This window comes from Phycodurus eques, chromosome 17 (genome assembly GCF_024500275.1).
Source record: "Phycodurus eques isolate BA_2022a chromosome 17, UOR_Pequ_1.1, whole genome shotgun sequence".
Lineage (NCBI taxonomy): Eukaryota > Metazoa > Chordata > Actinopteri > Syngnathiformes > Syngnathidae > Phycodurus > Phycodurus eques.
In genome coordinates, this window is record NC_084541.1 from 8,042,100 (window position 1) to 8,069,535 (window position 27,436).

Genomic DNA, 27,436 nt, shown 5'->3' on the forward strand with positions numbered 1-27,436 from the left:
CTCATTAACTACTCAAATGCTCTCATTTACACTAGTCAAATGCTCTCATTTACACTACTCAAATGCTCTCATTTACACTACTCAAATGCTCTCATACGCACGCGTCTTGCTCTCATCAACACTACTCAAATGCGTTCACACGAGCATGTCTATCACATTCTCGCACAGATCACTGGCATTCACAAGTTCATGTCAGTCATGCTCACACGTGAATAGTGTAAATCTTTTATTAGGTAGTTCACTTCAAAAAGTGAAATTCTAGAGATGAACTGCACACTGCACAACTCGGAGTAAGTAAGAAGTATTTCTTATTTAAATTATGCATTATTTTGATGGCGGAACAGTGTACGACCGGTTAGAGCGTCAGCCTCACAGTTCTGAGGACCCGGGTTCAATCCCCGGCCCCGCCTGTGTGGAGTTTGCATGTTCTCCCCGTGCCTGTGTGGGTTTTCTCCGGGCACTCCAGTTTCCTCCCACATCCCAAAAACATGCATTAATTGGAGACTCTAAATTGCCCCGAAGTGTGACTGTGAGTGCGAATGGTTGTTTGTTTGTATGTGCCCTACAATTGGGTGGCAACCAGTTCAGGGTGTACCCCGCCTCCTGCCCGATGACAGCTGGGAGGACCCTAGTGAGGAAAAGCGGCTCAGAAAATGGATGGATTATTTTGATGATTACAGCACATGGCAAATAAAAATAAAAATCCCCATATTGAGAAACTAAAATATAACGTCAAACGAAATAGTGAATTAATTCAAGAAATAGTGATGTTTAATGTAGAAAATAGGCTGCAATTTGTATTTCAGAGTACTGAAGAAAAACTTTTCAACTATATTCTAATTTATTGAGAGGTACCTATATTTAAAAAAGTCATGAAATATTTGACTCTGACTGTGTGTAGTCTGGAGTGCATATCTATGACACGAGTTACACTACGACAATTAAATTCCTTCATTCCCTTTGGACACCTCATTAGGTACACCGGCGCAGGGGAGCTTAAACGCGACTATCCGGCCATCCTGCCTGCAACGAACCATATACCTTTTAGATTGTAACGCAGCGGTGTTGAAACTCTGCCTTGAGTCCAGGAGTAAACACACGTCCAGTGCGCTTTAGCCCGAAAGGCACATTTATTTGTCAGTATCAACGACCGAATAATGATGGCGTCTCGCTCTTGATAGACGAGCCAGACTCTAGCCCTACGTCATACACGACACGGCTTTTGATTGGCCGACCATTACGTCAAATCCTACAGCACTGACACATTCAAAGCAGTCATTTTAAATCAATGAGGAAAAGCGTTATTGTAACACAATAATCAACAAGTATACGACATATATACATTAAAAATATATATGTATGTATAATGCTATGTAACGCTACTGCTTAAGTTAGTAATACTAAGTACTATTGTACTTTATGGCTGTTGGTCAATGCCATATTTTTTTTTAAACCACTTACTTTTCAACTCATAAATAGACGCTCACATAGACGCCTCAAATGTTTGCACACGTAAAACACACTCACATGAACATGTCAAATCTATTCACATACCATCCTCAAATCCATTCATAAAATATCCTCAAATCCTTTCACATTTCCATCTCAAATGCTCGCATACATACTTGTGGGAGATTTATTTTAAGATAGCTAGCTAGATAGATAGATAGATAGATAGATAGATAGATAGATAGATAGATAGATAGATAGATAGATAGATAGATAGATAGATAGATAGATAGATAGAGATAGGTAAATTTTGACAAATAGTTATAGACATAACTATAGATAGATACATTCTATCTATCTTGATCTATTAGATTATAGATAGATACATTCTATCTTTCTATCTATGATGAGAGCATGTGAGTAGTGTAAATGAGAGCATTTGACTAGTGTAAATGAGAGCATTTGACGAGTGTAAATGAGAGCATTTGACGAGTGTAAATGAGACCATTTGAGTAATGTAAATGAGAGCATTTGAGTAGTGTTAATGAGAGTGTTTGAGTAGTCCTTATGAGAGCCTTTCAGTAGTTTGTGTGTGTGTGAAAGCATTTGAATAGTAAGTGTGAGAGCTCATCCTGAATAATGTCCCTAACGGCCCCTCATAGATATTTGTAATATGAAGAGGAGAGCAGTGTGTCAAGCATGAACCCAAAAAAGCTATCATTACAGAACCAAATGTAGATTTGACTGTATGCACATTTTTCAAAGTCCAACTCAAGCACTTTAACATCAAATCTATGTTTGATGAACTTACATTTCAAGACAACTTGTTTTGAGAAGTCGAGCGACCAGAGGGATAAAGGAGCAGTTAAAGGGGTGCTTCGGGCCCCTTAGCCACTAGGGGGCCCCAAGAAGCATGATATGTATACTTTATATATTTTTTCTACACATTGTTTATATGTGCCCTGCGATTAGCTGGTGTACCATGGCTCCCGTCTAGAGTGAACCTGCATTTTTTCTCTTGGGGATTCGTAAATTCATCTCTATATATTTTTTTAGGAACCTATCCGTTGTTATTCACTGAAAAACTCACCTATTCAACCAAAGTATTACAATAATTACTTTGCTGCCATCTTGTGGCATCTTGGTTTCAATTAACTATGTTGAAGTTGAGTTTTATTTAGACAAAAAAATACTGCTTTACTGCCACCTTGTGGGATTTATAGGCAATTATGAACTTTTTTATTACCTTACCTAACAGTACTGCAATATGTATGGTAAGGTCAGCTCAAATTAATTGTCGTTTGAATGAAATATCATAACTCGGTCAAAGGTAAAGTGAGTTCGCCCATGTTGAGCTCTCAACTATTAAAAAGACAACAAATTTGAACGGGATCTAAAAACTGTGGCCAGTGTTCAGTTCATCAGTTCATCTACTGGACTTTAGTACTGGACTTTAGTATTCCAGCCCGCTATTACCTGAAGCAGCTCCTTGGCAGAACCTCTGCGGTCTACATCCATCTCTAGGCAGCGGTTGAGGAAGTCTCTGAAGACGGACGACAGTCTCTCTGGGTTCTGGAGCTCAGGTGTCCCATTGGTGGCTATCAGGTACAACGCCTGCAAGGATGGATGAGAGAATGCAGAGAAACATATAAGAAAACGCCAGCATGGTTTATCAATGCCATCGTCAGGCACTCCGTCCCATACCCTGAGAGGATTCTCATTTAGATATGGAGGTTCTCCCTCCACCATTTCAATGGCCATGATTCCCAGAGACCAGATGTCCACTTTTGGGCCGTAGGCCTTACGTGTCACCACCTCTGGTGCCATCCAGTAGGGCGTTCCCACCATTGTGCTGCGCTTGTTCTGCTCTGGAGTTATCTGGGCGCAGAAGCCGAAGTCGGCTGTAGTGGGAGGCAAAGAGAAAATCAATCATTGAAAAAAATATATATATATTTTCTTTGGCAAATTGGCAGGTTTGAATAAATAACTTACTGAGTTTGACAGATCCATCCATCCCCAAAAGAATGTTGTCACTTTTTATGTCTCTGTGGATCACCTGGTTGGAGTGTAGGAAGTCCAACGCTTGAAGACACTGAAGAGAATACAAAGGCATTTTAAATGTTCATTCAATAACTGCATGGGATCAATGAAAAGCACTCGGGACAACCTAAATTGTAATATTTGTTCCATGAAATTCTATCAATGTATTCCCGAATCACAACAGTCGATTCTCTTCATTTTGTAGTGTCTTTCATGGCTGCACTGCTAGTACATGTGGATCAGATTTTAGCCTCTAGTATGTGCTGCCATGTCAATCTCATCTGCCTGGGGCCTTCAAAATAAGTAGTGTTGTTCCTTGTGAGGATAAGCGGCTCAGAAAATGGATGGATGGATGGGTACTGTATATTAGAAAATCAGTTTTTTTTTTTTTAACAAATCAGATTTCAAATTCGTCCTCACAGGGCCAGTGTGGTGCCCTTCAAGGAAGTCAGCATTATATCATCCTGTGATTGGTTGGTTCAGAGCAAAACATTTTACAGCCTACTTTGTCTAGCAAAACACACTTAATATTGTGCATGCCAGTGAGTATGATGTATTTTACAACCCCAATTCCAATGAAGTTGGGACATTGTGTTAAACTTAAATAAAACAGAATACAATAATTTGAAAATCATGTTAAACCTATATTTAATTGAATACAATACAAATACATTTAATGTTCAAACTGATAAACTTCATTATTTTTAGCAAATAATCTTAACTTCGAATTTTATGGCTGCAACACGTTACAAAAAGGTGGGACAGGGTCATGTTTACCACTGTGTTACATCACCTTTTCTTTTAACAACATTCAATAAATGTTTGGGAACTGAGGACGCTAATTGTTGAAGTTTTGTAGGTGGAATTCTTTCCCATTCTTGCTTGATGTACAGCTTCAGCTGTTCAACAGTCCGGGGTCTCCGTTGTCGTATTTTACGCTTCATAATGAGCCACACATTTTAAATGGGAGACAGGTCTGGACTGCAGGCAGCTTGGATGGCAGCACATGTTTCTCCAAAACCTGTATGTACCTTTCAGCATTAATGGTGCCTTCACAGATGTACTGTATTTACTGACACTGGTTTTCTGAAGTGTTCCTGAGCCCATGTGGTGATATCCTTTACACATTGATATCGGTTTTTAATGCAGTGCCGTCTGAGGGATCAAAGGTCATGGGCACTCAATGTTGGTTTTCGGTCTTACCCCTTACATGCAGTGATTTCTCCAGATTCTCTGAACCTTTTGATGATATTATGGACTATAGATGATGAAATCCCTAAATTCCTTGCAATTGTACGTTGAGGAACATTGTCCTTAAACTGTTTGACTATTTTCTCACGCACTTGTTCACAAAGAGGTGAACCTCGCCCCATCTTTGCTTGTGAATGACTGAGCAATTCAGGGAAGCTCCTTTTATACCCAATCATGGCACCCACCTGTTCCCAATGAGCCTGTTCACCTGTGGGATGTTCCAAACAGGTGTTTGATGAGCATTCCTCAACTTTCTCAGTCTTTTTTGCCACCTGTCCCAGCTTCTTTGGAATGTGTTGCAGCCATAAAATACTAAGTTAACGATTATTTCCTAAAAACAGTTTGAACATTAAATATCTTGTCTTTATAGTGTATTCAATTAAATATAGGTTGAACATGATTTGCAAATCATTGTATTCTGTTTTTATTTATGTTTAACACAACGTCCAAACATCATTGGAATTGGGGTTGTATGTTTTTGTCATGTTATTAGATACACAGTATAAGGCCCGACTGACACAGATTCTTTTGAGGCCGATGCCAATTCCGATATGGCAGAAAATAAATCTTCTTACCAGCTATGATGACTATGCAATGTTATCTGTGGGAATTTTTTTCTATTCATCCAGAAAAACATTTGCGATGTCTGATTTCAAATCTGTTTCCATTTTTCCCATCTCAAAGTGAAGGTCATGTCAACGGGGCTCATTTGGGAGTGGGTGTTGCTGCTGAGGCCTCAGCTGTGTATTTTACCTCTCTGCAAACTGCTGCAATCTGGCCCTCGTCCATGCAGGTCTCAGTCACGACATCTGTCAATGAGCCACCGGCCAAATACTCCATAACTACCCAGAGCTCGTCCCCTACTAAGTAACTGAAAAAATAATACAATATGTAAGCAGACTATAAACAGCAATAAATCGTCTTGTGTGCTTGATGATATACAGTATAGTCAGATAGGACTGTCAGAATTTGTAATGATAAATATTTTAAAAATGAAATAAAAAATGTTAAAAAACAATACTAAAACACAAATACACTGAAAAAGAAAATGGGAATTTAGGTATTGTTTGTTATTGCTGTCCGTCATCTTCATTCTCCAACAGCAGGGGACAGTAATGTAGCTTTTAAATAATGCTGACCAGCATATAAACAATGAAGGAGCAAAAACAGAAGCGAAAGAATCCAGTAATTGCTACCCCACTAAAATACAGTCAGTCAAACATTCTGATGCAATCTAAATAAAATTAAATGGATATCAGTGCGAGGCATTATAAACTCAGTAATTGACCTGTCCAGGTAGTTCACTATATTTGAGTTTTTGTTTTCCCTCATCACCAAGATCTCATTGATGATCAGCTCCTTCTTGGGTTGCTGCTGCAGGTTCATCTGCTTGATGGCAACCTGAGGGGGATGAAAAAAGATAATCTATGGTTCACAACAATTAACTAATCCCATTTGAATAATTAGGGCCGGCGGCACAGTGGACGACTGGTTAGAGCATCTGCCTCACAGTTCTGAGGACCGGGGTTCGATCCCCGGCCCCGCCTGTGTGGAGTTTGTATGTTCTCCCCGTGCCTGCGTGGGTTTTCTCCGGGCACTTTGGTTTGCTCCCACATCCCAAAAACGTGCGTGGTAGGTTAATTGACAACTCTAAATTGCCCGTAGATGTGAATGTGAGTGCGAATGGTTGTTTGTTTGTATGTGCCCTGCGATTGGCTGGCAACCAGTTCAGGGTGTACCCCGCCTTCTGCCCGATGATAGCTGGGATAGGCTCTAGCACGCCCGCGACCCTAGTGAGGAGAAGCAGCTCGGAAAATGGATGGATGGATAATTAGAACCATAATTTTCACTTACCTCTTGGCCGGTTGCTATGTCGATGGCGGTATACACAGTGCCAGAAGCTCTGGAGGGAAAGAAATTATATCAATAACATGCACGTTTAAAGCTTCAAAGATAAATTAATTATAATGATTTTAAAACAGTTTTATAATATCGTTAACACAAAACAAACAGGAACTTTAAAAAATTGTTTAACTGAATTTCATTTAATGACTATACTTGAGGGGAAATTCAATTTGAATGTGCCACATGACAATAATCCACAACACATCCACCACATCACATTTCCTACTTAATCTTCAAGACTGGAGACACAAAGGACATATATCATTTTTACAATCTTGCACAATGTGAGCTAACAATGGCATATTATATGTCCCCTTCTTAAATGAGTAATTAAAACAAATAATAATAATTCAAAGAAATAATACATATGAGCCCAGGGAAGTAGATACTATGCAGAAGGACAGATTTGTGGTTCTTTGAACACATTTAAGAAAAAGTATAACCCATTGGATTTTCTTATCATCTTGCTGTAAACTTCAGGAGGGTGTCAACAGAGGCTATAAATAATATAATAAACAGAGGTCTTTACTTACTGTATATATACTATTGTATGCTGCTATCATACACTCTAATAATTATGTAATATAAGAGCTTTCACCTTAACTCACAAAGTCTCCAAGTTTACTCCACTCACACACACTTACCCTTGTCCTATTTTCTCAAAGCGTGTGTACTTCTTTTTGGGATCCCCCACACTCACGATACTCCCTGAGTCAGAGACAAAACACATGCATAATGATCGCGTGTTCCTGTGTGTTTCTGTGTGTGTGTGTGTGTGTGTGTGTGTGTGCATAAATGCTTAAAAAAATAAGTGCATGGTAGAGACACTTTTCCTTCAAGTCTAATTTTAGAAAGTACTGTAAGCCATTTTCGTAGTAGAACTTCAGTGTCACCGTCAGTGAATGAATGTGATCACTCATACGCTCACTGGTTTTTAATAATTTGAAGGCAATTGTAACTTATTCCAGTATATCCTCATATAGTGGCCTACTCTCAAAAATGCATGTCTGGTACCCTCTGCAGCTGAGTAAATAAATGCCCCTGAAGATACAGTACATTTATGCAGCTTAATGTGACTTTTGCTAAGGAATTTTAAAAATGTTTTTAATATACCAAATTTGAAATGATTGCACCTTGAACCTTAAACCTCGCTGGCAGTGTCAACCGAAACTGAGCATTGTGGTCTTTATAAAGGCAGAATTTCAATATACTGAGATGCTCGGCAGGGCATTTGAAAAAAAAATTTAAAAATAAAAAATAACTGTGTGTGGCAGTTCTGAGGACCGGGCTTCAATCCGCGGCCCCACCTGTGTGGAGTTTGCATGTTCTCCCCGTGCCTGCGTGGGTTTTCTCCGGGCACTCCGGTTTCCTCCCACATCCCAAAAACATGCATTAATTGAAGACTATAAATTGCCCGTAGGTGTGAATGTGAGTGTGAATGGTTGTTTGTTTGTATGTGCCCTGCGATTGGCTGGCAACCAGTTCAGGGTGTACCCCGCCTCCTGCCCGACGATAGCTGGGATAGGCTCCAGCACGCCGGCGACCCTAGTGAGGAGAAGCGGCTCAGAAAATGGATGGATGGATGGATGGAACTGTGTGTGGGACAAGTTCTGTAGACAGACAGCAATTTCTAAAGATGCATATAAAGACACATACTGAGTCTCTCCAGAATCTCCTCATCCGTCATTTTGGACTTCTTTCTTTGGCGGTCAGTGTGACGATACATTGTGCTCGAAGTGTTGTCGGGCTGGACCTGTGACTCGGGTGGTGTCACAACCTCTTTAATGGGAGTGGGAGGCTTGGCCGGGTCCATGACTGAGCGCGTGTAGATCTACGAGAGGATGTGAAAGGATGGAGTCATGGCAATGTTTGAATCAGCATGCGTTGACTGCACAGACATTCAATAAATGACAAAAAAAAAAAAAAAAACACACAGATTTGGTGTGCTCGGGACGAGGCGCTATGACAGGGGGCAGTTCGTCGTCGTCGTCCTCTTCCTCCTCTTCCTCCTCTTCCTCCTCCTCTTCTTCCTCATCCTCCTCTTCTGACACAGGTGGAGCAATCGGGGGTTCTGACGTTGATGTTTTGGCACCCTGCTGGATGGAAAAAAATGTACTGTATAATACCACAAATAGTTCCAAGCCAATGGAACCCAAACCAGGAGATGTTTATTAGAATCCATCTTATAAACCTAAAAAATCCTGGGAATCAGAGATGTACCATATTATCAAACGTGGTAAGAAAATGGCAGCACAGTTGTGTTACTCGGGCAGGAATGTTAGCAGGTTGAGAGAGAGCTAAAGGAAAAAGGTGCATTTTTATCAGAGTTAAGGGGTTAGGTTCTCTGTGCCAAGAACCATGAATGAGAATGCACTTTCTATACACACTGTTATATATTTGACTATGCTAAGTGGAGCAAACATGCTGCAACATTGCAGTGAAGTGCAATGCATGGATGACCTGCGTGGATGTCCTGCATATGCACGATAAACCTTTCCAAGTGCAGAGTCTATGCTTCAGACATTTATTATGCTTAACCCTGAGTATTTGTTCCCCACATCCAAAAGTCAGTTAGTTCGCCTTGGATCATTTTCCTCTTATGGAATGGAAACATCCATTTCCAGTCTTGTCATGCATAAATGAAGCAGTGCAGCTTAGTTCTGGTGATTAAACAAGAACGAAAGACCCAGTCCTTCGTTCAACCCTACTAGGCCTCTGCCCTGCTCCAATAAGGATTGGGTCAACAGTGCAGTGCATAAATGAGAGTCTGGATGTTTGTAAGTAGTAAAATGTGTTTATTTATTAATTTGTTGTTAAAGCCATGCGGGTATTTGATCAATGATGATGAAGTTACAAGGGAGAGTTCTCAATCAAGTTGGAAAAGAACATGAGCTAGAACATGCAGTTTTAAAGTCATCACAACCCTCCGTGTTCATGCACCCTGCCTTGCCGCCACCACCAAGAGGCGCCCTTGCTCATATCATATACCCCCCTGACATCATTAAATAGTACTGTCGACCATAGCCGCCATGTCAATACAGAGAGTGATGATGCCTTGAAAAGAAAACATCTGGTAAGTATTTTGTACTCGCCACTGGGCATAATTTAGATCAAATTATTGGATCTTGAAAGCCAATGCAGAGATGTGCAATAGTAATATGGAGGAGTTACCTTGTCAAATAATGCGCTGCAGGTTCTAAGGCTGACAGGAGGCCCAGATGACAGCAGTCGGTTCTGAATGTGAAGGTTGAAAATGGGAGGATTTACTCAAAACAAACCCACACAGTGTTGAAGAGTGAGTGGACTTCGGGGGGGGGGGGTGTACTGAGGGATGGACATTGGGTCCATAAATCTGGGCTCCAACGTGACAGTAGGGGTGCTAACGCAATGGGGACATCTTTGTGCACAAATGTTCAAATTCCTAAAGCTGCAATTTATAAAACTATTCTTTAGGTAGACTTTACAGATGTGGGATTACAAAACAAATGATAGTGGTGTGCTATCAGTCACCATTATGTCCCTCACAGCTCAAATGCACATTTAGTGTTCCAAAAGTCAATAGACCTTTCAAATTGGATAAATCTCTGTGTACTAAGCCTCAATAAACATATCAAAGATGACACTAAAACCAATTTGTTGTGTTTATGGCAAATATTGTGGATAGTTTCCTATCACCAAATTTCTGAATAATAAAACATTTATGAGGAGCTGCAGGTTCTTTCATTTTTCAGTCAACAGTGCTTTCATACTTTCGTTACAGTATGGTTTCATCGGTACTGTACAGTCTCCAATGCTAAAACGGAGTCACACAGACAATACAGGTGAGGTCAAGATGAGGCTCGGTGCTTGTGTCTTCTCAACCTATAATGTGATTTGAAAACTGAAAGGATGTGCAAAGAAGCTAAATATGAATTTCGATTACCACATGCAATGGCAGCAAGTGTAAAACTAAAGACAAGTTTAATTTAGGTCAAAAAACAAACATCTGCTTTACTTCCACTCTTTGATAGTTCTGCCTGATGGATACACTGAGATCCATCTATGGCACAAGTTCAAAGCAGAGTCCTGTCTGCAGGGCATAGAACCAAGGCAACAGTCTGAGACGCCCTCAAATATGCTCTCACACGCAACCTCTTCGGCTTACTCCCACCCTCGCTTGGCCCTTCGCTGGCACTATCCAAGCAGCAGCCCTGCATGATACCAGTGTGATTGGCCCGGGGCGGCGAAACCCCCCTTGCCAGACTCGGAATTGCACTTCTTCACCCGGCTGAGCGTGTGTGCAGAGAAAGGCCTTAAAAGCATAGATTACTCTGGTCAAAGCTAGGAATGAGGTCAGCCTAGTGGGAGTCCTCCTTGATACAGTTGAGCCTCCACTGAAGCTCGTCTATTGTTTGTATTTGGAAATCTAGTTAAGTAGATCGGACAAATAAACTATGAGCAGCAGTCGCTCTCATAGCAGGATCGGTTTTTGGGTTCAAAACTGACTGAAATGGCTGCAAAGTTCGGGGAATTTACTGGGAAAGTATCATGAGTGGAATGTGCACATTTTGCCCATGAAAGGGAAGCATGTGCGCTGATTGTAACTCCAATAAATACTCAGATGAATTGAATGCACAAAATTTGTTAAAACTTACCTGTTAGAATTTTACACTGTTATTGAAATTAAGATAAAATATTCTTCCTTCCATTTACTTTGAGTGTAAGTATTCTACCATATAATGTAAACAATAATAAACAGCCTTTTCCCATAGAGAGGAAACGGATCTCCAGGGAAGGTCAGGCTATACTGTATGTTACCATTCCTAACAAACAGAGCAAGGGAGCCACCAAAGTAAAAGTAGCATGCAAAACGGAAAAATAAATAAATATGATAATCCATAATTATACAAGGACTCACCAGAGTGTTTGCTGCTATGTAACCATGGGCTGACTTGTCTGAAACATAAAAAAAATATGATCTTGTTAAGAAATATATATATTTTTTTCAGAAAAGCTCTCTGTAGTTATTTTTCGAATTAAAAAAAAATAAATAAAATTATTATTAGCATTTTGGTGCGCCCTACCTCCTGAGGTGAAGCTCATGTACTTCTGGTTGTTGACTGTCTCTTTGGAGTCGTAGAACTTGAGGACATCCAACACAGCCTGTGGGTTCTTCTTCTGCTCCAGCTTGGTGATGTTGGAGGTCTGTAGGAGGCGCGCCCATTGCTCTGGGATGCCCTACAAAGACGCAGAGGGGGTCAAACTTCAAAACCTCTTGAGTTTTAAACTAATTATAACATTGTATTTTCAGGAAAACCCTCGGACATCAACAGAAGTCACAACTGGACTGACCTACAGTGCCATGAAAAAGCATCAGCCCCCTTCTCAAATTCATATATTTTTACATAGTTTCCCCACTTTAATGTTTAAGATCATCAAACAAATGTAAATATCAGACAAATACAACCCAAGTGACCTCAAAATGTTGTTTTTAAATGGTGATTTCATTTATTAAGGAAAAAATATATGTTATTATATTACATTATATTATATTTACATTTGTTTGATGATCTTAAACATTAAAGTGAGGAAACTCTGCAAAAATATAAGAATTTGAGAAGGGGGCCAATACTTTTTCATGGCACTGTATAGTTTTGTATAGAATTTGAGAAGGGGGCCAATACTTTTTCATGGCACTGTATAGTTTTGTCCAAAATATTTATTGGCTTCCATTATTATATGTTAGCTATGTTACCATGGTAACTGTAGATGGACTAAAGGGTTAAAAAAAAAAAGAATAAATATGATGTCTATTAACTTGGCAGTTTGTCAACATGTTATGGTGTACATACACTCCTGCACACCTGAGATCAAATCCAAGAGCTGTATTAAAAATTCAGTGTCTACATAAAAAAAGATCCACTTTGATTGACAATGTTAGAGAACTATTAATTTCCATCCATTATCTGTACCGCTTATCTTTACTAGGATTGGCGGACGGAAGCCAAAGAACTCCGCCCTGATTCGAACCCCCAACCTCAGAACTGTGAGACGGACGTGGTAACCGCTTCATCACCGTGCCACCTGTGAAGTATTAATTTGTCCTAATTGTCTTTTTCTAACATTACAAAATACATAGTGTGAAATGATTCATTATAAGCATCACTAATTTCCTCTTTCAAATCTTTTCACCTGTGAGTGAATAGAACATGGTTCGTTTTAAGTCTAACGAATCCAATTTTTCAGTTGGAAAAATAAATCCAATTTTATTTTTCCAGTTCAAGTGTAGCCAAGATCCCTTTGAGCAACTGCTGAAGTTGGACCTAATCTTTTACCATCAAAGTCCAAATCAACCACAGAAAGTCAGCGTGACGCCCTCAGTGTGTCACAGCTTGTGAAACAAACAAGGTCTTATTTGTTATTTTTAAAATGCACAATTATGCTTTTGGAATTCATGCTACCAAACAAACTGGTTCCCGAGACAAAAACTGTAAAACTTTATTGTTAATTCTTTTGCTCTTTGAGTCCATTGAATCTAATATGACAGTGAATAACGCCAAGGTTTTTTAAATTTTTTACCTGCAAAATAAACTCCAGTTTTGGCAATTTGTTCCCTTAAATCCAGAGGGAATTCAAGATGTGGATGAAACTTTATCCCCGTTTAATAAATATGAGCAACTGAATATGTAAAATGGGATTTTCAAAGTAAATTTAAAATTCTGCTAATGTTGAACCACAACTAGATGAAACTTGTTTTGAAATCACATATTTTGTCATATGTATTTATACACTGATGTAGTTCGAATCAGGTAACATTTGTACATATTATTATTATTATTATCATCATCATCATCATCATATGGTTCTCATTCTCACATACACAATGAATAAAATAAAAGCAATTTTACAAATATTTGTAGTTATGAGGAATTGGTGGATTTACACAAAAACATTAATGGGAATCACCTACATACTCATCATAAATACCAGGTTGAAAAAATAATTTTCATACAAAAAAGTAAAAAAATAAATAAAACAATATTCAAATTAGGGTCACAACAGACTGCCAGAAATGGAAATCTTTCAACAGTGGACCTATAGTCACATCCTTATGAAAACTTGATGTTTCATAATGAATGCTGCCAGATGGGTGATCTCTTGCTGTTCTATTGGGTGAAATCGACACTCACTGTAAATTCTCCTGTTACTGCATCAAAGCCCACATGGATGGTGTGTTCAAAGTCGGAAGGAAGCGATATCTCGGGACGCTCCTTCTCCTTCTTCTTGTTTGCTAAACAAAATCATGAACACAACCTGATTTCGAATGGTACACAAAGTAAATGTGTAGTAGAAGTTAATCAAAACGGGGCTGACCGCGAAGGTGACATGGGGCGAAGGGTACTCACTCTTATCTCCTCCAGGGAAGATGGAGCGCAGGCGCACTTTCTTGATTTTCTCTTCAGGCGCCATTGGAAGTGGTTTAGAGGCGGGATTCACTGATGAAGAGTCTCTGGAACTACTGTTCATTCTCAAGGGAGGGGCTGGTGGTTTCTCTTCAATATCGACACTATCAGACATCTTTAATAGCACTCACAATGTCCTAGAAAAGAGAAAGAGTGAGGTTTCAGCAGTATGACAATGAAGTCACCAACATACAGTAAAACATTGTGTACATTGTATGTACGTAGAATTATACTCTGTAAAATTTAGATTAGGGGAAAGAAAGTGTGGAAACTGACCATCAGCACTTCCCGTTTCCTGTGATGTTACACACAAAATGGTGCTAAAGGTCCAGTCAGGGTAGTGATGTATGTACACAGTTCCTTTTCTGGTCAGCTGCTTTCTGAGGCAGCAGAATTGGGGTAATGTGACTGTCACATCAGACAGATCACACCGCATACAGATGGTGCAAAGTGGTCTGAGCTTTGACCTATTTTCGCATTCAAACAGCAGGAACCTGGTTAAAGCACCATTGGCTTGATGCACCCACAAAGTTAATTGAAATAGCTCACATCTGACAACCTGTACTAAATTAAGATTTTCAACACACGCGTATTCGTCTTCCACCCGCCCATCCCACTAGCATGTTAGACTCCTTCACTGCCTCGCCCTGAGGCCAAGCCCGTCATGTGATGTGCAGCGCGACTCTCCCAGGAAAGCGGGCCAGCCAGGCTGCCCCCTTCATGGAGACCTACATTAACAAACAAAAGCCATCCCTGAGCTCTTTCTGACACAGCGTACACTCCGAATCCTGCATATCACACACATGTGCCTTCATGGTGACCTAAAACTATTTTAAATGGCACAGGACAAAATGGATGGTTAGGTTGTATTCTTCATCTTCCCACAAGAAATGATACAACCAGATATTTATTAACTCCATTACTATGACAAGGGCTCTGTGCTCTCTTTCCTGTTGATAAGAAATGTTGGTATTCATGTCAAAATATCACTTTTCACAGAAGTGGAACTTGTCCTAATTTAGAAAATTTTGATTTATATTTTGTTATCCAGTACTGTGGAACACCAAAATACTTTTTCCACAGGGAATAACATCAATAGAAATAATCTGTGTCAAATTGTCTCGAAAGACCTAAAGAAAGATGTTTTTAACGTTTGCCATATTTTAAAAAACTTGATAAAAGAGTAATGTTCATGTGCAGCCATCTAATTTTTAACATTATTAATTGTCATAAAAAAACAAAGATATATGAACCATAATGTAAAAAAAATGTCTCACTCAAATTTGTTAACAAGTAAAAGGACACATATGGTTGATGCTGGGCAAATGTATTGGGACGCCATAAGGACAAAGGTATTGGGAGAATGCTGGAGTCTTACTCCTTAAATGTACATTTACTTCAAGGCAAAAATGCAAGCAAAAGACAAGCCAAGAGATGCATGGCATTCAAAGGTCAGAGGTCAGTCAAAACATATGGACACACTAGTTATTGGAATGAGGTGAACTTTCCTATCTCCAAAATCCTGACAGAAAAGTCCTTACAGACTGAGGTTCTGCAGTTTCAATGGTAAAAAAAAAACTGAAAATCAACAGTGTGTGAAAAAGAAAGACATTCAAGGAAAAGGGAGTTTTAGAGTATGCATGGCTTTGAGAGAAAGCGATGATGGCTAGGACGAAGGGATTCTCATGTTGCCACCAAGACGGGAGAGGCTGAAAAAAACCAAGTCTTTTCTCACCACCAAAAGGTGCCAAATCTTAACTGAAAACTGCAGGGATAGGACCTGGCAAGAAGTCCTGATGATGGAGGGGAGGAAATCACGGATCTGACGAGAGCTGCCAGGGAGAAGAAGAAACGTTTCCAATGAAGAGAAATTCACTCACCAAATAGGCCTCAAAGACATGTTTCAAGAAGAAACCCTGAAGGTCACTTTGTTGTTTATGGATTTACGAGAAGGTGGAGCATACAATCCATGTTCTGGTTCATCCCGAAGTCTTCCACATAAAACTCACCCGAACATTTATGAAATGAGCCACAGCACAGACAGCATAGAATTGCCCTAAATAGCTTGGGGAAATGCAGAATTAAGATTCTGGGGAAGTATGGGGATTAGTCAACCCCCTGATTGATTAATTGATTGAGAGTCTGTCAGGAGGTTTGGAGCAAAAGCTTCAAAGGGCAACAAAGGGGGAGATTCAAAATTATACACTTTCTTCTTACCATGTGGCTGCTTATTACAAAAACATTCATTCATTCAGTCATCTTCCGTTCCACTTATCCTCACTAGGGTCACGGGCGTGCTGGAGCCTATCCCAGCGAACTTCGGGCGAGAGGCAGGGTACCAATCATTCGCACTCACATTCACACCTACGGGCAATTTAGAGTATTCAATTAACCTACCCTGCATGTTTTTGGGATGTGGGAGGAAACCGGAGTACCCGGAGAAAACCTACGCAGGCACGGGGAGAACATGCAAACGCCACACAGGCGGGGCCGGGATTTGAACCTCGGTCCTCAGAACTGCGAGGCAGATGTGCTAGGTAGATGTGCTAATCAGTCTCCACCGTGCCGCATTACAAAAACATATTTAAAAAATTTGTATTCATTTTTGACAAATGGAGCTTTAAGAATTCACATTACATTTTCTTTGTTGCACGCAAGTGCAAGAAGGGCAAACTATAGATGAAATGTTGCGCTCATTAATGTATTTTTAGAAAGACATTTTCTGGTTGGGTCTGTGTTTAACAAACAGTGTGTTTACAGTCTAAAGCAGCATGGTGTCTCTAACAACAACGGGAGGATAAAAACCAGACGATTAAATGTGACTCACCTATCAATGCAGGTCTGAAGTGTCTTTAAAGCGACTGATGACTATCATTGTGAGTAATGATCATGCACCTTGGATTGCCTAATATGACAGCTGCAACTGAGATGCGATCAATGGGGGATCGCTATCCATCCATCCAACCATTTTCTGAGCCGCTTCTCCTCACTAGGGTCGCGGGCGCGCTGGAGCCTATCCCAGCTATAATCAGGCAGGAGGCGGGGTACACCCTGAACTGGTTGCCAGCCAATCGCAGGGCACATACAAACAAACAACCATTCGCACTCACATGCACATCTACAGCCAATTTAGAGTTGTCAATTAACCTACCATGCATGTTTTTTGGGATGTGGGAGGAAACCGGAGTGCCCGGAGAAAACCCACGCAACATGCAAACTCCACACAGGCGGGGCCAGTGATTGAACCCGGGTCCTTAGAACTGTGAGGCAGACGCTCTAACCAGTCGTCCACCGTGCCGCCGGGGGATCACTATCTGGTCACAAATTACAGAGGGAAAATTTATCAATAGTAGCAGCAACATGTAATGAACCCTGCTGACATGCATATGACTCTCACTCTATACTTCATCCTCAAACACAACGCCTCGTGTCCTCCTTTGTGACACGTAAAACATGAAAACACAGTCACAAACAAGTTCACAACATAGAATTGTGTTTTTCTTTCCCTCCTACTACAGACAACAGCTCCACAAAAAAATAATTGTCTTGACCAAACTTTACTGTTATGAAGCTGCTACAAAACGATGGAAAATAATCAATATTAAACTGTACAACACTGTTTTAACTTACCTATTGAAAAAAAAAGGCAACACTCTCTAATATGGCTGGGCAGAAGAAGATTCCAAAAGAAACTCTCCCTATCATAATAAAAAAAAACAATGTTTAGCTTACTTCCAATACATCCATCCATCCATTTTCTGAGCCGCTTCTCCTCACTAGGGTCGCGGGAGCCTATCCCAGCTATCATCGGGCAGGAGTCGGGGTACACCCTGAACTGGTTGCCAGCCAATCGCAGGGCACATACAAACAAACAACCATTCGCACTCGCATTCACACCTACGGGCAATTTAGTCTCCAATTCATGCATGTTTTTGGGATGTGGGAGGAAACCGGAGTGCCCGGAGAAAACCCACGCAGGCACGGAGAGAACATACAAACTCCACACAGGCGGGGCCGGGGATTGAACCCCAGTCCTCAGAACTGTGAGGCTGACGCGCTAACCAGTCGCCGACCGTGCCGCCACTTCCAATACATTTTTTCTAATTCTTCAAAGATACAGAGCACTTCTCTCTGAGGACAGCAAGATCTGTTTGGATGCCTATGGAAAAAGTGGTGGCAATGTCACTGATAAATTATCTTATGTTCTTTTAAACAACACTGCAGCAGCCACTACTAAACGGTCGCTCATTAAAGATTTGACATTTATTTGCGTATTTAAGTAAAACGCATCTTTAAAACCACTTAAGTTCGGAGACATACGGTACATTTAGGAAACAACAGCACCAATCACAGGACCGTAGGGAAAGAAAAACTACGCAAATAACACACACCTGATTATGATCACTGGATTATAACATTACGATCGTATTCATCACAAATTTTTTACTCTGCTCCTTAGTAGTTTTCTTGCTAATTACCTGATGGCTGCTGCAGCTTTGCTGAATAGTCAAACGTTACCCAGACATCCATGATTTGTCCCTCGCATAAAAAATAACTATTTACAATGTAAACTGACAGGTGAGTTGCACTGTCTTCGAAATAAGCATGTCTTAGCCTTAAAACAAAATACCTCTAAAGAGTTTCAAAGCCTACATTTTGCCTCACCACTTTTATATATCCGTCTTTAAAGTAAATTACAGAAAACAACATAAGCGATTAAATGGAAATCATGACAATAATTGTGTCAGTATCCTATGATAAATGTGGTATCGGAAGGAATGTATTTAAAAACAACCCTGACACTTTGACACTCAGACGGATATATTACAGGGGATGTTTTCACATTTCCCTCTCATGAAATATTAATCTCACCACGAGGAGTGGGCCTTTCAAACATTATGCTGAATTTGAACTGCTAACACAGGAAGAGCCTCTAATCTTGAATCCATGGCAGCCCAGTAATGGCCTCACCGAAGATGGGTGGGGGGTTGAGGAGAGGGGCTCTGGTGTAGGCCCGGTGCTTCGTGGCCATAGTCGGGAGACACTCTCTTGCCTTTTTGAACGATGCAGATTACCGGTACTTGCATGTGGGCATCTATTGGTTGTTCCATGAATAAGCAAATGATATATTGCACTACGGTTTATTATTGCTTGTCATATGACAACTAAAAAATAAAAGGCAGTACAGAAATTATGGAAATAATGATATATTTTGCTTTAGATCACTCAGTTTGTTACCGTTTGGTTGCAGAATTTGATCAAGCAAATGTTAAATAAGTCCTTCTGTTATGATGTTTTCCTCTATATTGAATTAAAGTTATTAGAAAATGTTTTTTAAACATTACCTGTACAGTTAATAAAGGTTTTATGATTGCAACAGTTTGACCTTGGAATGGATTGGTGTTTTCTTTTATCCGAACAAACCTTAATTTGACCAAAACAATATGAATTATGTTCAACTTTTGAAATTGTATTAACCTCAGGATAGGATCAAATATATGAAAGTCTATTAGTCATTATTATGGTGATTATTTAATTCCAATAGAATTATAATTTCTTGATTTAATTTTAAACCTCTCCTTGAATGTCTATTTTTAGCCGATGTTGTCCACGCCTTGGAGAAAGCTAACATCTTAATTGTGCTGACATAAAAAGCCTATATTCATTCATAATATGCCAACTGGAGCATGATTACACAATATCAATAGCAAAGCTGAATGTATTCAAAGACCGCATGCACGTCTTCTACTTTAAATGTCCATTCAGCCTGACCCCTGACAACCTGCAGTTTTGAAGAATTCTCTTTTCACATATTTATTGAAGGGAGATTCTTCTTTGCAAAGACAAACCTGTAGCAAGTAGCACGTTTATCTCCCAGCCGCTCGTTTGTATGCCGCACAGTGTGCAAACATCTCTAATCAGTTAGCAGGGAGCTATTATTAGCCACGAGCCAGATGTCACTGCCTGATCTTGTTTTACCTAATTGTGGCCTTTTCCTAGATCGCCTCAAAATAATTTATAAACCAATAATTACTTACACAGTACATACAGGTGGCCTTTATTTTTATCTTTTAGTTGTAGTTTTGGCTGCTCAATTTGCATTCATATTGATCAACAATGGCGTTTGTAAGTGTTTGATTTCAAGATCTCATTTGATCAGGCTAAGTGTTTAAGGATTCAGTTGATCGGCTCAAACGGTTGAGGGATAACATTTCCCTTATTAAACAAACTGAGAGAACTGGTTAGTCCACCCTGCAGACTAATTTATTCACCACCAAACCCTCACCTTCCCTAAAGCCCCCTGCTGGGGAGACGTGAGAGCCCAGACTGTCTGCCATTTAATATTTAGCTCCGTGTCGCTTTTTCGTAGTCGCACATGCAGGAGCCAGCGCACACCCAAAGGCACACGTTAAACCTGACATTTTAATAAAAAGATCATTTTAATGGGTTTGTGCAGCAACTATATTTTCTGTTCTCTTTTTCATTGATGGCATGTCGTCAGCGCAAATAGAAAATTAAAAGTGTGAAACAAATCAAATAGTCATAGCTGACAATTCTGCTGTATAGATTATGAGGAGGAGATTGCGATGGAATAAAAGTATTAATGTGAAAAAGTCTACTTTCTCAGGTAACCTCTAGTATAGCCCAAACCAAAATAAATGCTTTATCTGTCAAGTGGACAACATCTGTAGAATCCTGAAAGCATTTTAAGCGCATTTACAAGGCAACGTGTCTTTTTTGAAGAAAAAGCAATTCCTGCTTAGAGAGAGGTTACTGAAACCATATCTCCATGATTAGTCTTTTATTTTGACGTTTTACAGTTTGAAAAGAGCTCCCTACTATATATCTCAACTTAGAAGAAGCTGGTCTACTTCTATTTTTAAGCACACTTAAAATTCAAATATGATGTATTTGGTAATGTATTTGTATTATTGTTATCGTTTTTATACACATTATTTATTTCAATTGAATTTATTTTGATTTAGAATTGTCATGTATTAAAGGAGGAACTGCATTCTGGGCCAGATAAATGGATGAACTGATGCCTAGAGCTACATGTATGCTGCTGGGCTAAATGACTATTTAAAAAAAAAAAAATCACAATCATTAAGAATATAAAAAATATTTAGCATTTCTGCATAAATAAGGTAAATTCGTTGTGTCCGTTTTGAGGTAGACACCGATCACATTAATCTGGCTCTGGTTCTGGACCTGCCAAGATGTTAACCCTCTATACCTTAACCCTCTAACTCTTGCATTGAATTCCAGTAAATTTTGCAACTGCACCAAATGTAGCTGGTGTGTGTACAATGATTACTAAATTGAATCAAATTAAACATTTTTGCTGAATCTATTTTTCTACTACTCTCAAGTTCACATTCCCCAACTACACTGCATATAAAACAGTTTGAATATGAGCGTCATATTCGCTTTTGAGCAAGTACATTAGCAGAAACCGTACAGAATAGTTGCACCTCCTTACAGCTGAGAAAATAAACAGACCTCTTTGGAGGCAAAGCAACAGTGTGCAATCTTCCCTTTCACCTGCATTCACAGAGCTTGAAATATGCGCTCGCTGTAACAGCTTTTCGTAAAATAAGAGCAGTTAAACACTGCAGCTGGAGCATGCAGCGTGTGCAGCTCTCAACCACTGTAAATGAAATCCAGTGCTGTCAAAAGAGGGCCAAAATGAGAGTTTACAACATTGAGGAAACCCAAATGTAAATCCATGTGAGGGCGTTTGCAGTCTTCCGCTGAATTCCCTTAACATCTTAGATTCTCTGGCATCTTTAACGTGAGACATTCAAGTTCAGCCAACCCCTCCACAAATGCCTGACCCAGTGAAACTTGCTAATCTCTTAAACCTCTTCCTACTCTGCAACATTTCATCCTTATATTCAGCAAGTCGCCGTCCATCTTCATCCTCTGAGCCATCTTACAGTAAAGGGTGTAGCGTACTAGCGTCTCTGACTTTCTAGAATATTGAACCCTATGACGCAAACCCTCTGAAGTGCCCTTAAAGTAAAATTTACAGCTGGAGGTTGATGCATCGGAACGAAGAAGGGACTATTGCGGACGCTCAGACAAACAAACTAACACATTGATGCACACAGACAAGCAACTGCATTGTAAGAAGCAACAGACATCAAGTAGGGAGATTACAACTGAAGTTGTGTCAATGTGTCAGTGTGTGAGTGTCTCCCTCCATGTATCTCTCGCACTTACTCCCCCTCCCCAACGTGAACAAAATGGCCAGATGGCTTCCAATCCTACATGCTAATCCATGACATACACACACTGCAGCCCTGACACACCTACAACAATACACTACTGGAGTCAGTTAGACCCTAAAACAAACACACACGGCACATAACTTCTGCATTATTAGAAGACACGGGAGACCTTAACGGTGACTTTACTGAACAGCACGCTATCCAGCAGCAACTTTCACCCCGACTCCAACAGATGGAGGCCTCCTTGTACGTGTATCATATTTCAGAGAGTCCACTTTAAGTGGGCTGCAGGCCAAGACGATGTTCTGCTGCTTTTGTTAGTCGAGGCGAGGTAAGAGAGGCTGCGTGTGTTGGGTTACATTTGCCATAATGGAAAACATAAGGAGGCCCAAGAACTGCAAACGTGAGGAAAAATAGGCCAGCGTAAAATCATCCAGTATTTTATTTTATGCTGTTTAATGGCAGCACTCAGTGGACAGCAAACATCTGCCAAGGTCAAACAATCCTAATTTGGGTCACCACCAAATTGTAAACCTTCTTGAAAACCCACTTCCTGCATTTTTTTCAAAAAGCTTCATCTTGTACGAATCATTAAGAATGAACATTTGGAATGGACCCAAAAGTGTAAACAAATCCACACATTTATCCTAATCTGTAAGTTTCGTGAATTGTTTAGCATCGCGAAGATAATGATTAAAATGACAGACAAGCGTCACAACTTGTGTTTGTTCCCGCTCGCCCGTGTGTTTACATTTGTTTACTATACAAACAGTACAGTAGACGGTGCAGTTTTACAGATCTTTCCAGTAATGCTGAATAGCGTGAGCATGAGCGTTGTAGGAATCGGCCATGTTACCTTTTGCCTACTTGTTTTCAGCTATGAAATTTTCATGAGTTGCATGTAACATTCAGAGACCATAGAGACAGACCGAACCAATGTGAATTCTGGGTGATGGGCAGACAGATCTCAGAAAGATGCTTCTCTGCTTCTGTGCTGCTTGAAGGAGAAGGTGTGAGGAGTTTATGAGGGTTGAGGAGCACAACGAAGAGGGAAGAGGATTCTTATACATCTACAGTAAAGAATATAGTGGAGATTACAACTGTGTCCATTAATGCAGTGGCTCAGTAGGCCTCACTTTAGATTGGGACAATGTGGTATGGCAACTAAATATTTCCTTTTACAAACCCCAATTCCAATAAACTTAGGACGTTGTTTAAAACATAAATAAAAAACACAACACAGTGATTTGCAAATCCTTTTTAACCTATATTCAAATGAACACACTACAGAGAAAAGATATTGAATGTTCAAACTGATAAACTTTATTGAATTATTTTATTTATTTTTTTATTTTCTTGCAAATATTCACTCATTTTGAATTTGATGCCTGCAACACATTCCTTAAAAGCTGGGACTGGGGCATGTTTACCACTCGGTTACGTCACTTTTCCTTTTAACAACACTTAATAAGCTTGTGAGAACTGAGGACACTAACTGTCGAGGCTTTGGAGGAGGAATTCTTTTCCATTCTTGCTTGATGTACAACTTCAGTTGCTCAACCATCCGGGCTCTCTCTTGTCATATTTTGCGCTTCATAATGTGCCACACATTTTCAATGGGAGACAGGTCTAGACAGCTGTCATGGTAGTGTAGTACTTGCACTCTTTTACTACAAAGCAACACTGTTGTAACATGTGCAGAATGTGGCTTGGCATTATCTTGCTGAAATAAGCAGAGATGTTCCTGAAAAAGACTTGATAGCTTGGATGGCAGCATATATTGCTCCAAAACCTGTACCTTTCAGCATTAATGGTGACTTCACAGATGTGCATGTTACCCATGCCATGGGCATTAACACATCCACATACCATCACAGATGCTGGCTCTTGAACTTTGCGCTGATAACAATTTGGATGGTCCTTTTCCTCTTTGGTCCATGATTTCCAAAAACAATTTTTGAAATGTGGAGTCATCAAACCACAGCACACTTTTCCACTTTGTGTCAGTCCATCTCAGATGAGCTTGGACTGAGAGAGGCCAGCGGGGTTTCTGGGTGTTGTTGATATATGGCTTTCGCTTTGCATGGTGGAGTTTTAATGTGCATTTGTAAATGTAGCGACGAAGTCTGTTAACTGGCAATGGTTTTCTGAAGTGGTCCTGAGCCCATGCAGCAATATCCTTTACACAATGATTCTGGCTTTTAATGCAGTGCCGCCAGAGGGATTGAAGGTTACGGGCATTCAATCTTGGTTTTTCGGCCCGGCCGCTTCCGTGCAGAGACTTATCCAGATTCCCTGAATCTTTTGATGATATTATGGACCGTAGATTATGACATCCCTAAATTCCTTGCAATTGTATGTTGAGAAGTGTTGTTTTTAAACTGGTGGACTATTTGTTCATGCAGTTGTTCACAAAGTGGTGAATCTCGCCCCATCCTTTTTTTTGAACAACTGAGCCTTTTGGGGATGGTCCTTTGCACCCACTCATGGCACTCAACTGTTTCCAATTAATATGTTTACCTGTGGAATGTTTCAAACAGGTGTTTTTTGAAGCCTTCCTCAAATTTCCCAGTTTTTTGTTGCCCCTGTCCCATCTTTTTTGGAATGTGTTGCAGACATCAAATTCAAAATGAGAGAATATTTGCAAAATAATACAATAACGGGCGGCACGGTGGTCGACTGGTTAGAGCTTCAGACTCACAGTTCTGAGGACCGGGGTTCAATTCCCGGCCCCGCCTGTGTGGAGTTTGCATTGTTCTCCCCGTGCCTGCGTGGGTTTTCTCCGGGCACTCCGGTTTCCTCCCACATCCCAAAAACATGCATGAATTGGGAACTCTAAATTGCCCGTAGGTGTGAATGTGAGTGCGAATGGTTGTTTGTTTGTATGTGCCCTGCAATTGGCTGGCAACCAGTTCAGGGTGTACCCCGCCTCCTGCCCGATGATAGCTGGGATAGGCTCCAGCGCGCCCGCAACCCTTGTGAGGAGAAGTGGCTCAGAAAATGGATGGATGGATGGATACAATAACGTTCATCAGTTTGAATATTAAATATCTTGTCTTGCTTTGTAATGTAATTAATTTAATATACTGTTGACTGAAAATGATTTGGAAATCATTGTATTCTGTTTTTAACACTATGTCCCAACTTCATTGGAATTAGGGTTTGTAAATAAATATGAGGGCAATGAAATAATGTGTGCATATAGTTATGTTGTTAGATGTGGAAATAGAGGCATCTACTGAATATCAGTGTATAGCAGGCCGAGTGTTCGCAGGGAGTAACACCTTCAACCCATCCCCCCATTCCCCTTGCTATCATCACACCCTCCCCTCCATCACTGAGTTGACTCCCTAAAATCTCCCATTCGCATGACAGCCAGACAACAGGTTTCCCATCAGGCCTTGCACCTCACAAATCTCAGGGATGGATGCCCACAGATATGGATCTCTCACATTTGATCACTTGCACGCCGTGACTAAAATGAGTGGAGGTGATGGTGGAGAAGCACATTCATCTGTCCAGCGATGGGCTGTGGATGAATCCGAGGAATAGCGGCTTGGCTCTCTCAGGACCGGCCCCCGCCCCCGCTCCCATCCCCAAAGAAGTCAGGTGACCAGATGTTGTATATCTGCTTGTCAGTGGAGCCGCCATGAAACTGCTCCACACGTCGATGTCAAAGCCAGGAGACGGAAGCACGTCCAAGCGTTGTATATGTTTATTGACCCCAAAAAAGACAGTTTTCCTCCTACATCATCCTTTGTAGGGAGGCCTCAAGGAACACACCGCAGAGGTAACAAAAGAAAATCCGTAAGGATACGAAGCATCCGCACATATAGCTCCCATCCATCCATCCATCCATCCAATTCAGGACTAAACCCTAAATAGCAAGGCTTCTTTATATTTTGGGGTTCTGGTGTTGCAACTGCAGCTGCTGAAGGCCTACACAAACGCCACTATTGATTAGAAACACCTCCCCATCACTAATTTGCGAGGGGGTGCATGCACTCCATACAGAGTTGATGAGATGCAGGGGAGTGGAGGTGGGGTCGCAAATATAGGATGGGATAAAAAGAAAGAACACGTAAAGCCCATTTTAATGAATGCAGTCACCAAGTCCCACTCGAACAGACTGCAGCTCAAACAGCTGCTTCCTTAGCAGGGCCCATTGCACAGTGGAAGACGGGTAAAATGAGCTACAAAGCACCCCGACATACACAGCCACAGTCTCCCCCTCCCGTCCTCGCCTCTCCTGCCTCCTCTGCTTCCCCCTCTCTTTACATCACCATATTGCAAACACAGGGGCGGAATTACCTGAACTATGTCTTCACATTCTCTCGGTCCGTGTTTCGCCCATGAGCCATCACCTGTGGTGGAATCATCGTCTTCTGTCCTGGTCCCAGTGACAGTTTACGGCAGGATTTCCATTCTCTTGTCAGACCAGTTCCTGACCCTAAAAGCAGGCTTGTTCGGAAGGCTGGCTGGATGCTTCACTGGCTGCTCACTGTTCCCTAGCTCGTGACGTCATCCGCCCTGCTTTGCCCATTGGTCGAGTGGATGAATATTAATGAGAGCAGCAGGTCCGGAGGAGGAGCCAGCAGAGATAAGACACTGTTGGTTTTCTGTTTGACAGACACACATTCTCTCTGTTTGGACATAGTTGCACATGATGATTTAGTTAATTTATGATTTACTTTATATTTTTTTGATTTGTACAAAATGGCAAATCAGAAAGTTATAGATTTAACATGGAAAGGCAGTTAAGGATTCAGAGGCAGGCAGACATGACAACCAAAAACCTGCCTATATTTGCCTAAATTTGCCTATGATGTCATCCTTTTGGTCTACCTCACCTGTGATTGGCTGAAGAGCAGAGCATCTGCTCAGTCTTATGGCTAGCATCTAGCTCAAGGAGGAAGCCTCACCAAGGCCCTGTGGAGCCTGGCTGGTTGTCCTGACAACGCCTGTATTGTCGACACTCCTTGTTGGAGAGCAACATGGCTGTTCAGTTGACAGTGATGATTCAAATGGAGAACCTGATATGATTTGAAAAACAACACAATGAAAAATATACCACACCTTTCCTAATTATCACTGCAAATATTTCACGGTTATTGT

The 27,436-nt window shown here is 40.7% G+C and overlaps 1 protein-coding gene across 4 annotated transcripts in view; it reads right to left on the minus strand.

Annotated features, from left to right (window-relative positions):
* Nucleotides 1-26,817, minus strand: part of LOC133416000 (serine/threonine-protein kinase PAK 3) — a 30,912-nt gene extending 4,095 nt beyond the window's left edge. The window contains exons 1-15 of one of the 4 annotated variants that reach the window (XM_061702601.1): nucleotides 26,633-26,817; nucleotides 14,031-14,224; nucleotides 13,815-13,915; nucleotides 11,709-11,862; nucleotides 11,543-11,580; nucleotides 9,817-9,879; nucleotides 8,580-8,738; nucleotides 8,302-8,476; nucleotides 7,290-7,353; nucleotides 6,595-6,643; nucleotides 6,029-6,141; nucleotides 5,494-5,611; nucleotides 3,442-3,541; nucleotides 3,154-3,350; nucleotides 2,926-3,063 (exon numbers count right to left, since the gene is read on the minus strand). In XM_061702601.1, coding sequence (XP_061558585.1) covers nucleotides 2,926-3,063; nucleotides 3,154-3,350; nucleotides 3,442-3,541; nucleotides 5,494-5,611; nucleotides 6,029-6,141; nucleotides 6,595-6,643; nucleotides 7,290-7,353; nucleotides 8,302-8,476; nucleotides 8,580-8,738; nucleotides 9,817-9,879; nucleotides 11,543-11,580; nucleotides 11,709-11,862; nucleotides 13,815-13,915; nucleotides 14,031-14,202 — 1,641 coding nt within the window. In that variant the 5' untranslated portion in view covers nucleotides 14,203-14,224; nucleotides 26,633-26,817. Of the gene's footprint in view, nucleotides 1-2,925; nucleotides 3,064-3,153; nucleotides 3,351-3,441; nucleotides 3,542-5,493; nucleotides 5,612-6,028; nucleotides 6,142-6,594; nucleotides 6,644-7,289; nucleotides 7,354-8,301; nucleotides 8,477-8,579; nucleotides 8,742-9,816; nucleotides 9,880-11,542; nucleotides 11,581-11,708; nucleotides 11,863-13,814; nucleotides 13,916-14,030; nucleotides 14,225-26,632 lie in introns of all 4 variants that reach the window. The other 3 variants (XM_061702600.1, XM_061702603.1, XM_061702602.1) reach the window with 3 other exon arrangements.
* Between the last annotated feature and the right edge of the window lie 619 nt (nucleotides 26,818-27,436).